The 11,165-nt window shown below is 61.6% G+C and overlaps 1 protein-coding gene across 2 annotated transcripts in view; it reads right to left on the bottom strand.

The window, feature by feature from the left end:
• Positions 1-157: 157 nt before the first annotated feature.
• NRBP2 (nuclear receptor binding protein 2) overlaps positions 158-11,165 on the bottom strand; it is a 28,379-nt gene continuing 17,371 nt past the window's right edge. The window contains exons 8-18 of one of the 2 annotated variants that reach the window (XM_041714152.2): positions 10,621-10,704; positions 10,033-10,088; positions 9,828-9,923; positions 7,992-8,124; positions 6,801-6,903; positions 6,663-6,713; positions 6,024-6,159; positions 5,811-5,864; positions 5,434-5,497; positions 4,633-4,688; positions 158-3,848 (exon numbers count right to left, since the gene is read on the bottom strand). In XM_041714152.2, the coding sequence (XP_041570086.1) occupies positions 3,780-3,848; positions 4,633-4,688; positions 5,434-5,497; positions 5,811-5,864; positions 6,024-6,159; positions 6,663-6,713; positions 6,801-6,903; positions 7,992-8,124; positions 9,828-9,923; positions 10,033-10,088; positions 10,621-10,704 (902 nt within the window). In that variant the 3' untranslated portion in view covers positions 158-3,779. Of the gene's footprint in view, positions 3,849-4,632; positions 4,757-5,433; positions 5,498-5,810; positions 5,865-6,023; positions 6,160-6,662; positions 6,714-6,800; positions 6,904-7,991; positions 8,125-9,827; positions 9,924-10,032; positions 10,089-10,620; positions 10,705-11,165 lie in introns of both variants that reach the window. The other variant, XM_072925157.1, reaches the window with a different exon arrangement.

Genomic DNA, 11,165 nt, shown 5'->3' with positions numbered 1-11,165 from the left:
GGATTTAGGGCAGGGCTGTGTGAGGCAGTGCCAGGGAGGGGCTGGGATGTGCTGGAATGTCTGGGGCTGCCCTGGAGGGACTGGGAATGGGCAGCTGTGAGGAGTCCCTGGATCCTTCCCCCTCTGCTTCCCTGGAGTCAGGAGTCACGAGCAGGCCGGTGCAGAGCCCTCCAGTGGGACTGGGCTTTATTGATTTGTCAGGTAGGGTAAGACTGATTCCAGGTGGGAACATTGGCAGGGCTGAGGATGGAGCAGGGCTGGGGATGAAGCAGGGCTGGGGATGGAACATTGCTGGGGATGGAGCATGGGCCGGGGATGGAGCAGGGCTGGGAATGCAGCATTGCTGGGGATGGAGCAGGGCTGGGGATGCAGCACTGCTGGGGATGGAGCACTGCTGGGGATGGAGCAGGGCTGGGGATGGAGCACTGCTGGGGATGGAGCATTGCTGGGGATGGAGCATGGGCCGGGGATGGAGCAGGGCTGGGAATGCAGCATTGCTGGGGATGGAGCAGGGCTGGGAATGCAGCATTGCTGGGGATGGAGCAGGGCTGGGGATGCAGCACTGCTGGGGATGGAGCAGGGCTGGGAATGGAGCAGGGCTGGGGATGGAGCACTGCTGGGGATGGAGCATTGCTGGGGATGGAGCATGGGCCGGGGATGGAGCAGGGCTGGGAATGCAGCATTGCTGGGGATGGAGCAGGGCTGGGGATGGAGCAGGGCTGGGGATGCAGCAACTGCTGGGGATGGAGCAGGGCTGGGGATGGAACAGGGCTGGGAATGGAGCAGGGCTGGGAATGCAGCACTGCTGGGCATGGAGCAGGGCTGGGGATGCAGCATTGCTGGGGATGCAGCCCAGGCTGGCTGAGCGTGGATTAAATCCCGCTGGGATGCAGCTGGAGTGACGCCACAGAGCACGAGCAGCGGGGGCACACGGAGCTCCAGCAGGGACTGGAACCAGCACGGAGCAGGATTTCAGAGCCAGCTTTCCCTGGAGCACCAGGACAGCAGAGAGCAGGATTTCAGAGCCAGCTTTCCCTGGAGCACCAGCTCAGCACAGAGCAGGATTTCAGAGCCAGCTTTCCCTGGAGTACCAGGACAGCACAGAGCAGGATTTCAGAGCCAGCTTTCCCTGGAGCAGCACAGAGCAGGATTTCAGAGCCAGCTTTCCCTGGAGCACCAGGACAGCACAGAGCAGGATTTCAGAGCCAGCTTTCCCTGGAGCACCGGGACAGCACAGAGCAGGATTTCAGAGCCAGCTTTCCCTGGAGCAGCACAGAGCAGGATTTCAGAGCCAGCTTTCCCTGGAGCACCAGCTCAGCACAGAGCAGGATTTCAGAGCCAGCTTTCCCTGGCACAGCAGGAGCAGCACCAGCACAGGGCACTGGCACAGAACACCAGCGTGGTGCAGACCACCAGGACAGCACCAGAGCTGATTTCCCCAGCACAGAGGGAGCAGCAGGAGCAGCACCAGCACAATACAGAGCAAGGTGCCAGAGCTGCATTCCCACAGCACAGAGGGAACACTGCCAGAGCCAGTTTTCCCTGGCACAGCAGGAGCAGCATCAGCACGGAGCAGGTTGCCAAAGGCAGTTTTTCCTGGCACAGAGTGAGTGGCAGGAGCAGCAGCAGCACAGAACACCAGCAGGATGCCAGAGCCAGCTTCCCCTGCACAGCAGGAGCAGCAGTGGCACAGAGCAGTGGCACAGAACACCAGCGTGGTGCAGATCACCAGGACAGCACCAGAGCTGGATCAGAGTCTGAGCAGGAGGAGCAGCACCAGCACAGAGCAGGGTGCCAGGGGCAGATTTCCCTGGCACAGCGGGAGCAGCACTGGCACAGCACAGAGCAGGATGCCAGAGCTGCATTTCCACAGCACAGCAGGAGCAGCAGGAGCACAGAGCAGGATGCCAGAGGTGTTTTTCACTGGCACAGCAGCACCAGCACAGGATGCCAGAGCTGGATTCCTCTGGCAGAGCAGCAGCAGCACAGAATGCTGGCATGGAACACTGGCATGGTGCAGATCACCAGGACAGTGCCAGGATAATCCAGTACAGCAGGAGCAGCACCAGCACAGAGCAGGATGCCAGGGGCAGTTTTCCCTGGCACAGCAGGAGCAGCACTGGCACAGAACACCAGCCCAGAGCAGGGTGCCAGAGCCAGTTTCCTATGGCACAGCAGGAGCAGTAGTGGCACAGCACAGAGCAGGATGCCAAAGGCAGTTTTCCCTGGAGCAGCAGGAGCAGCACAGAGCAGGATTTCAGAGCCAGTTTTCTCTGGAGCAGCAGGAGCAGCACAGAGCAGGATTTCAGAGCCAGCTTTCCCAGGAGCAGCACAGAGCAGGATTTCAGAGCCAGTTTCCTATGGCACAGCAGGAGCAGCAGTGGCACAGCACAGCAGGATGCCAAAGGCAGTTTTCCCTGGCACAGCAGGAGCAGCACAGAGCAGGATTTCAGAGCCAGCTTTCCCTGGAGCAGCAGGAGTAGCACAGAGCAGGATTTCAGAGCCAGCTTTCCCTGGAGCAGCAGGAGCAGCAGTGGCACAGCACAGAGCAGGATGCCAAAGGCAGTTTTCCCTGGAGCAGCAGGAGCAGCACAGAGCAGGATTTCAGAGCCAGCTTTCCCAGGAGCAGCACAGAGCAGGATTTCAGAGCCAGCTTTCCCTGGCACAGCAGGAGCAGCACAGAGCAGGATTTCAGAGCCAGTTTTCCCTGGCACAGCAGGAGCAGCACAGAGCAGGATTTCAGAGCCAGCTTTCCCTGGAGCAGCACAGAGCAGGATTTCAGAGCCAGCTTTCCCTGGAGCAGCACAGAGCAGGATTTCAGAGCCAGCTTTCCCAGGAGCAGCACAGAGCAGGGTTTCAGAGCCAGCTTTCCCAGGAGCAGCACAGAGCAGGATTTCAGAGCCAGCTTTCCCTGGCAGAGCAGGAGCAGCCCCACACGGCTCCTGGACAGAGACAATTCCTGTTTGCACTTTTCTCCACATCAACGTGTCCCTGGCAAAGGGCAGCACTGGGGTGGTGACGGTGGCAATTCCCCAGCTCCAGGCCAGGGACTGACATCCCAGTCACCGTGGCAGGAATGGGAGGAACAGGCAGCAGGGCTCTCTCCTGAAGATGCGATTTTGGAAGGCTGTAGGAGAAACTGGGGAATGACAAGGATTCTGTGGAGCATCAATGAGATTCCTGCTGATCCACATGTGTGGATCCAGGTGGTAGGTCAGGAATTTCTCCTCAACCATGTCATGTCCAGCTCACACAGTCCCAGCTCATGGAGAGGGTTCTGAGCACAGGCAGCACAGTGGAGACCTTAAACCTGGGGAAGTTTGGGATGGAGAGTGGAATGTGGCAGATGGGAAGTGCCACAAGGGCTTTCCAAACCTGCTCCTCCCCTCCCTCCCCCCAGCAAGGACCATTCCAGATGGCAAAGAGGGAGAAAATAGCTGTGGGACCTGCAGCGAGGCGGCTGATCATTCCCAGAGGGAATGGATCCGGCTGGGGCTTCCTGCAGCAGCTCCACAAGCCCCACTGGGAAAGGGCTGCCGGGGGTGCTGCCCACTCCCCCACACCTCCCCTCGGGAGCAGAGACCAGAACACGTCCCAACGTCGCAGGATTAATTCCCGGTGTTTGCCGAGTCCCCTGCCAGCTGCTGCCTTCCCGGAGCACGGATTGGGCAAATCCCTGTGGGCCCAAGGCCCGGCCAGGTGAGTCCTGCTGCAGCTGGGTGGGTCGGGAGCCCTTTGGGATCCTCCATCCGGCGCCTCGATCCCCTGGGAACGCGGGCTCACAGGGCTTGGGAGCGGTGCTTGTGGAAGGCGCTCTCCAGGAACGTGGCCAGCTTTTCACAGTCGTCCTGGAACCAGAAACACCCACAGGTCCCTTTGCTGGGCTCTCCCAGCCACCTCCAGCCCCCACAGTCCCCATCCTGAGCCCTTCCTGTGCTGGCTCCAGTCCTGGAGCACGTTTGGGGTGCCCAGGTGAGGACATGGACAGGCTGGAGCATGTCCAGGGGAGGGAAGAGAGCCCCAGGAGAGGCTGGGGGAGCTGGGAAAGGGGCTCAGCCTGGAGAAAAGAAGGATCAGGGGGGACCTTTTGGCTCTACACAGCTCCTGATGGGGGGGACAGCCAGGGAGGTTAGGTTCTGCTCCCAGGGAACAGGGACAGGAGGAGAGGGAACGACCCCAGGCTGGGGAGGTTTGGGTGGGATATTGTGAAAATTCCTCCTGGAAAGTGCTGTCCAGCCCTGGCACAGCTGCCCAGGGCAGGGCTGGAGTCCCCATGCCTGGAAGTGTTCCATTGACATGTGTGGGTGTAGCACTTGGGGATGCCATCAGGGTGACCTCGCCGGTTTGGTCACAGGCTGGACTCAATAATCTTGGAGATCTTCTCCAAAATTAATGGTTCTGTGATTCCTTAAGTAAGGAATCAGCCTCCTTCCCTGTGTGCTCCCCGGGTGCTCCCATGGTTCTCACACTCAGAATTATTTAAGATCCAGCTAATTAACACGTGCCACAACGGGCAGTTCCCCTTGGAACAGCTCCTGGAGCAGAATCTGGAGGGAACAGAAATCCCAGCCCTGCCTGGGAGGGGCTGGAGGAGCTCTGGGGGCTCCAGATTCGGGGACAGCAGGGACTCACCTCGTGGATGAATCCATAATGCACCAGCTCTGTGGCCAAATCCTTGGAGTTGTCAGCTGCAGAGACAAGGAGCAGGAGAACACGAGCATGGATACAGCTCGTGGAGCTCCTGCACCTGGGAGAGCTGGGGAAATGGGGCAGGGAAGGGGAGTAAGGTCCCTGAGCTCCCAAAACATGGCTGTGGACAATGTGTCACTTGGAAAGGCTTTGTGTGGCCCCCAGGGAAAGCCTGGGGCAGGAGCAGCTCCCAGGCACCATTCCCCAGTGTTCTGAGGGAATTGTGGCTGTGAGACAGCCCCGGGGCTCCAGAGGCTCCTGATGTTCTGGAAGGAGCTGGACCTGCCGCTTTCCCAGGCCCCTGAGAGGAGGTCCCCCTGTCCCTTGGGAAAGTGCTGGGGACGCTGTGCCCGTGCTGGGAATGAGAGTGGAGTTCTGGAGTCCACTGGGACCCCAGGAACTGCCCACGGGGGGTCCTGGTGGGAATGCAGCCCTGCAGTGATCACTGGGGCTCTGCCCTGCAGTGACCACTGGGCTCTGCCCTGCAGTGACCACTGGGGCTCTGCCCTCCATGTGCACAGGGTCCAGGTGGGCAAGGGCTGGGACCACACAGGAAAAAAAGAAAGGAAGAGGAAAAGGAGAAAGGGGAAAGGGAAAGGAAAGGAGAGGAATGGGAAAAGGAAGGGGAGGATGAGAGGAAAGCAAGGAAAGGGAAAGGTAGGGAAGCTGGCTGGGGAGCTGGCACATTCCTAACCCCAGCAGGGCCCCGGGCTGCCCCAGCAGCCACTCCCTGCAGGAACGTACTGGGCAGCAGGTCGTAGCTGAGCTGGCGGTGCAGCTTGTCCTCCAGGATGAGCAGGAGTGTGAGCTGTGGAGACAGGAGAGAGCCGCTCATTCCAGCCCCTGGAGGGCAGGATGGGGGGGAACTGAGAGCTCTGGGCACTGCTGGGAGCTCTGGGGAACTGGGAGCTCCAGACTTCCCAGTACCATTTCCCAGTCCAATATCCCAGGCAGATTTCCCTTTCCCATCTTCCTGTCAGATTTCCTGGTCTGATTTCTCAGTCCCAGTCCCATTTCCCATTCCCAGTCCCATTTCCCAGTCCCATTTCCATTCCCAGTCCCATTTCCCATTCCCATTCCCAGCAGGACGTGCAGGGAGCAGTGCAGGATCCAGTACTCACGTGCCACTGGCTCTTGTCCTCGTTCAGCTCCATGTTGCACTGCATCTGCACCACCTGGAAAAGCCCAGCTCGGGATCAGCCCCTCTGGCTCTGGGGCACTTTGGAATTCCTATGGAAACCCCAGAACTCCTCTCCCGGCTCTCTCCTGGGACATGGCTAAGAGGAGAGGTGTCCCTGCAGCAGGGATGGGAGCAGCCCAGGATCTGCCCTCACCTTCCTGGTCTCCACATCGAAGGGCTCTGGCGTGGGGGTCTTGGCTTTCTGAGGGTCCTCCTGGGGCTGGGACAGGGCGCGGGGCAGGGCGTGGGGTCTGGAGACAGCGAAGTTCATCAGGGGGTAAATCCCGTTCCTGTGGGATACAGAGGGAGGACAGGGCTGATCCCATCCCCTGCAGCCCTGGCAGAGCCAGCTCTGGAAGGAGCAGGGACAGGCAGGGATGGAAGGAGTGGGGACAGGGCACCGAGCACAGCTGGGGACAGCAGGGGACAGCAGGGACACTCCCGTGGGCACAGCTGGGGACACTCCCATGTGTCCATCCTGACCCCACATTCCCCTGGGGACAGCAGGGACACTGCTGTGTGCCCATCCCAGCCCCACATTCCCCTGGGGACAGCAGGGACACTGCTGTGTGCACTGCTGGGGACAGCAGGGACACTCCTGTGTGCCCATCCCAGCTCCACATTCCATGGGGACAGCAGGGACACTCCCGTGTGTCCATCCTGACCCCACATTCCATGGGGACAGCAGGGACACTGCTGTGTGCACTGCTGGGGACAGCAGGGACACTCCTGTGTGCCCATCCCAGCCCCACATTCCCTGGGAACCCAGGCAGAGCTGGGAGCTCCAACCCACCTGACGTCCTCCAGGAACTTGTCGAGCTCCAGGAAGGAAACCTCGGAGTACCTGGGCAGGGAACAGGACAGGAGGGTGCAGGGGGGTCTCCAGGCTGGATGCTGTGGGGTCTCCCCCATCCTCCATCCTCATCCTCACCTCCACTGCGCCCCGGGCCGACCCTCCCTGCGGATCTCAGCCATCACCATGTTCAGGTCCAGCTCCTTGATCTTCTCCTCCACCACGTTCTCTGGCATCAGATCTGGGGCAGAGGGACAGGGGGGTGAGGGTCCCGCAGCCCCTACCCAGGGAGGGGCTGGGGGTCACTGCCTCCTCCCCAGGCTCTGCAGATGGCATCACGGCGTGTTTGGTGTGGGAGGGACCCAAAATCCCATCCAGTCCCACCTTCCCCTATCCCAGGGTGATCCAAGCCCTGTCCAACCTGGAACACTGCCAGGGATCCAGGGACAGCCACAGCTTCTCTGGCTTCCCTGTGCCAGGGCCTCAACCCCTCCTAGCCAGGAATTCCTTCCCAAAATCCCATCTAACCCTGTACTCCGGCAGTGGGAAACCATTCCCCCTTCCCTGTCACTCCATCCCTGTCCAAGTCCCTGACCAGCTCTCCTGAAGCCCCCTCAGGCCCTGCAAGGGGCTCTGGGGTTTCCTTGGACCCTTCACTCCTACAGGCTGAGCATTCCCAGCTCTCCCAGCCTGTCTCTCTGCTCCAGGCTGAGCATTCCCAGCTCTCCCAGCCTGGTTCTCTGCTCCAGGCTGGGCATTCCCAGCTCTCCCAGCCTGGTTCTCTGCTCCAGGCTGAGCATTCCCAGCTCTCCCAGCCTGGTTCTCTGCTCCAGGCTGGGCATTCCCAGCTCTCCCAGCCTGGTTCTCTGCTCCAGGCTGAGCATTTCCAGCTCTCCCAGCCTGGCTCTCTCTCCCCTCTCCAGGCTGAGCATTCCCAGCTCTCCCAGCCTGTCTTTCTCTCCTCTCTCCAGGCTGAGCATTCCCAGCTCTCCCAGCCTGGCTCTCTCTCCTCTCTCCAGGATGAGCATTCCCAGCTCTCCCAGCCTGGTTCTCTGCTCCAGGCTGAGCATTCCCAGCTCTCCCAGCCTGGTTCTCTGCTCCAGGCTGAGCATTCCCAGCTCTCCCAGCCTGGTTCTCTGCTCCAGACTGGGCATTCCCAGCTCTCCCAGCCTGGTTCTCTGCTCCAGGCTGAGCATTCCCAGCTCTCCCAGCCTGGCTCTCTGCTCCAGGCTGAGCATTCCCAGCTCTCCCAGCCTGGCTCTCTGCTCCAGGCTGGGCATTCCCAGCTCTCCCAGCCGGCTCCCTGGCAGATGAGGCCCGGGCACTCACACTGGTGGTTGATGAAGCAGTGGGCCGCCAGCAGCTTCAGGGAGTGCACCTCGAAGAGCACACGGTGGAAGAGGAGGTTGTGGGCGCTCGGGCGCTTGTCTGGGTTCAGGGTCAGGCAGGACAGGATGAACTCCTGAGGGCAGAGCAGGGCCAGAGCTGGAGCAGAGCAGGACACTGCCCTGCTCCTCTCACACCATCCCGGAGTCCTGGCATCACTGAGGCTGGAACAGAGCTCCCAGCCCATGGAGTGCACCCCGTGCCCCATCCCCACCCTGTCACCAGCCTGGAACACCCAAATCATTCCTTGGACACCTCCAGAGATGGGCACTCCAAACCCCCTGGGCAGTTCCAATGCCTGACCACCCTTTCCATGAGGAGATTCCTGCTGATATCCACCCTGAGCCTGCCCTGGCCCAGCCTGGGGCCATTTCCTGTCCTCCTGTCCCTGTTCTCTGGGATTAGATCCCAAATCCCCCCCGGCTGTCCCCTCCTGGCAGGAGCTGTGCAGAGCCACAAGGTCCCCCAGCCTCCTTTTGTCCAGGCTGAGGCCCTTTCCAGCTCCTTCCAGACCTTTCCCAGCTGCATTTCCTCTCCTGAACATGCTCCAGCCCCTCCATGTCCTCACCTGGGCACCACAACCCTGCCCCAGGACTGGAGGTGCCCCAGCAGTGCCAGCACAGGGGTCACTGCCCTAGGCCTGGGGTCACCCTGGTTTTGGTCCCATTTCCCAGGAAATGGATGCAAAGGGCTCGTCCTGCAGCAGGAGCCCCAGGACAGGGAGCTGCAGCAGAATTCCGGGTGGGCAGAGATGGGGTTACCCCAGTGACCCCATCCCAGCTGTGAGCCCAGCACAGGCTGCAGGAGCAGGGGCAGGAGCAGGATCAGCCCCGGGAGCAGGAATGTGGTGGTGGGAGTGGGGACAGGGCAGGATGAGCAGAGAATCCAGGGATCTGCCTGCTCCCTGAGAGCAGGGGAGCCCAGCCTGCCACTGCTCCTCCAGCTCCTGCCCTGCTGCTGCCAGGAGATGGGCCAGGACGTCTGGGATGGATCCAAAATGACCCAAGGGTGCCAGGGGGGCACCCCCAGACTGGTCCCCTCAGAGCCACCTGCCCCAGAGACCCTCGGCGAGACTCCAGCCACTCCCGGGCTCTCCTGGGACGTGGAACTGTGGGATCCCAGGGATCCCAGGATTTACTGTGGGATGCCTTGGGAAATTCTGTGACCAAACAAGAGAATTTGAGGGATGCACAGACTCATTATGGGATGTTCTGGAGGCTGCCACAGAAAGAGGAAGGGTGGGTGGGTGGGTTGGGGTGGGTGGAGGGTTTAAAGTTCGGGCTGTTCCATGCCTACCTGTGGCTGAGCCCAAACCCCAGCTATCCCCCAAACTGTCCTGTCCCCTAGTCAAACCCTGCCCCACTTATCAAACCCTGCTCCCCTCCTGAGGAGGGAGAGATGAGGATGGGATTTACACCCAGCAGGGAGAGATACAGGATGGGATTTACATCCCAGAAAAGATGCAGGATAGGTTTTGCACCCAGGAGAGATGCAAGACAGGGATTTTCACAGAGGAGTGAGAGATGAGGATGGGATTTACACCCCGGAGTGACACAGGACAGGGATTTACACCCAGGAGTGACACAGGACAGGGATTTACACCCCGGAGTGACACAGGACAGGGATTCATCCCCAGGAGTGACACAGGACAGGGATTCATCCCCAGGAATGACACAGGACAGGGATTTACACCCCGGAGTGACACAGGACAGGGATTTACACCCCGGAGTGACACAGGACAGGGATTCAGCCCCAGCAGGCTCCCCCAGCTGCTCTCACCCTCATGTTGGGATCATCCAGGGAGTGCCGGGCCCGGGCGATCGCCTCCTCCGAGACCCGCGTGTCCCCGTTGGTCTGGATCTCCAGCACGGCCATCTGCGAGGGGAGGGGGCACGGCCAGTCCGTGGGGGCTTCCCAGGGACAGGGGACACCCCCGGACAGGGGCTGGGGTCCCACCGTGCCCAGGGTCTGTCCTGCTCCGCACCTCCAGCGCGCACATCCCGAAGGAGAAGATGTCCACGGCTGTCCCATCTGCCTTCTCTGCAACACGGAGGGAGCGGGACACGTCCGGGCAGAGCCTCGGGCTGGACCCCACCTGGACAGCCCCACCTGGACAGCCCCACCTGGACAGCCCCACCTGGACAGCCCCGGGACACCCCACACCATCCCCATGGACAGCCACTACTGCCCTCACCTGCCCTTGCCTGTTCTCACCTCCCCTCCCCTACCCACCTGTACCCACCTACTCTCACCTGTTCCCACCTGCTCTCACCTGCCCTCCCCTGTCGTGCAGCCCCCCTGTGCCCCATTCCCAGCCCCCTGCCCGTGCCCCCTGCCCATTCCTGTGCCTGTTTCCATCCCTGTGCCCTGTTCCCCATTCCCAGTCCCGTTTCCCATGCCCATTCCCAGCCCCGTGCCCATTCCCTGTGCCCGGTTCCCAGCCCCATGCCCGTGCCCCCTGCCCGTTCCTGTGCCTATTACCAGCCCTGTGCCCCATTCCCTGTTCCCCATTCCCAGCCCCATTCCCTGTGCCCCCTGCCCGCTCCCTGTGCCCATTCCCAGCCCCACTCACGGCCGTATTCTGGGGGGAAGAAGTGCAGGTTCCGCAGCTCCTCCCGCTCGATGCGGATGGGGCTGCGGAGATCGTCCGGGAGCGCTGGGGGAGAGGGGCAGGCGCTCAGGGGGGGCTGGGAGCCCACCCGTGAGTGTGCCCACCCGTGAGCACACCCACCCATGAGCACACCCACCCATGAGAGAGCCCATCCACAGGGTCAGTGTGTCCACCTGTGGGGTCAGGGAGTGCCCACCCGTGAGAGAGCCCACCTGTGGGGTCAGTGTGCCCACCCGTGGGGTCAGGGAGTGCCCACCCATGGGAGAGCCCACCCATGGGGTCAGTGTGCCCACCCTGAGGTCTGTGTGTGCCCACCCATGGGGTCTGAGGGGATCCGTGCCCCTGCCCACCCCAGGAGCCCCCCCTGCTCCCACCCCGCAGCAGCAGTTCCCAGAGGGATGGAGATGCCATCCTCCTCCCCACGGAGCCCAGCGCCATCCCCCTCCCCACGGAGCCCAGCGCCATCCCCCTCCCCACGGAGCCCAGTGCCATCCCCGGTGCCCCGG

Source organism: Taeniopygia guttata, chromosome 2 (assembly GCF_048771995.1).
Source record: "Taeniopygia guttata chromosome 2, bTaeGut7.mat, whole genome shotgun sequence".
Classification (NCBI taxonomy): Eukaryota; Metazoa; Chordata; class Aves; order Passeriformes; family Estrildidae; genus Taeniopygia; species Taeniopygia guttata.
Note: the sequence above shows the minus strand (reverse complement) of the source record. Positions and strands in the feature narration are given on the sequence as shown.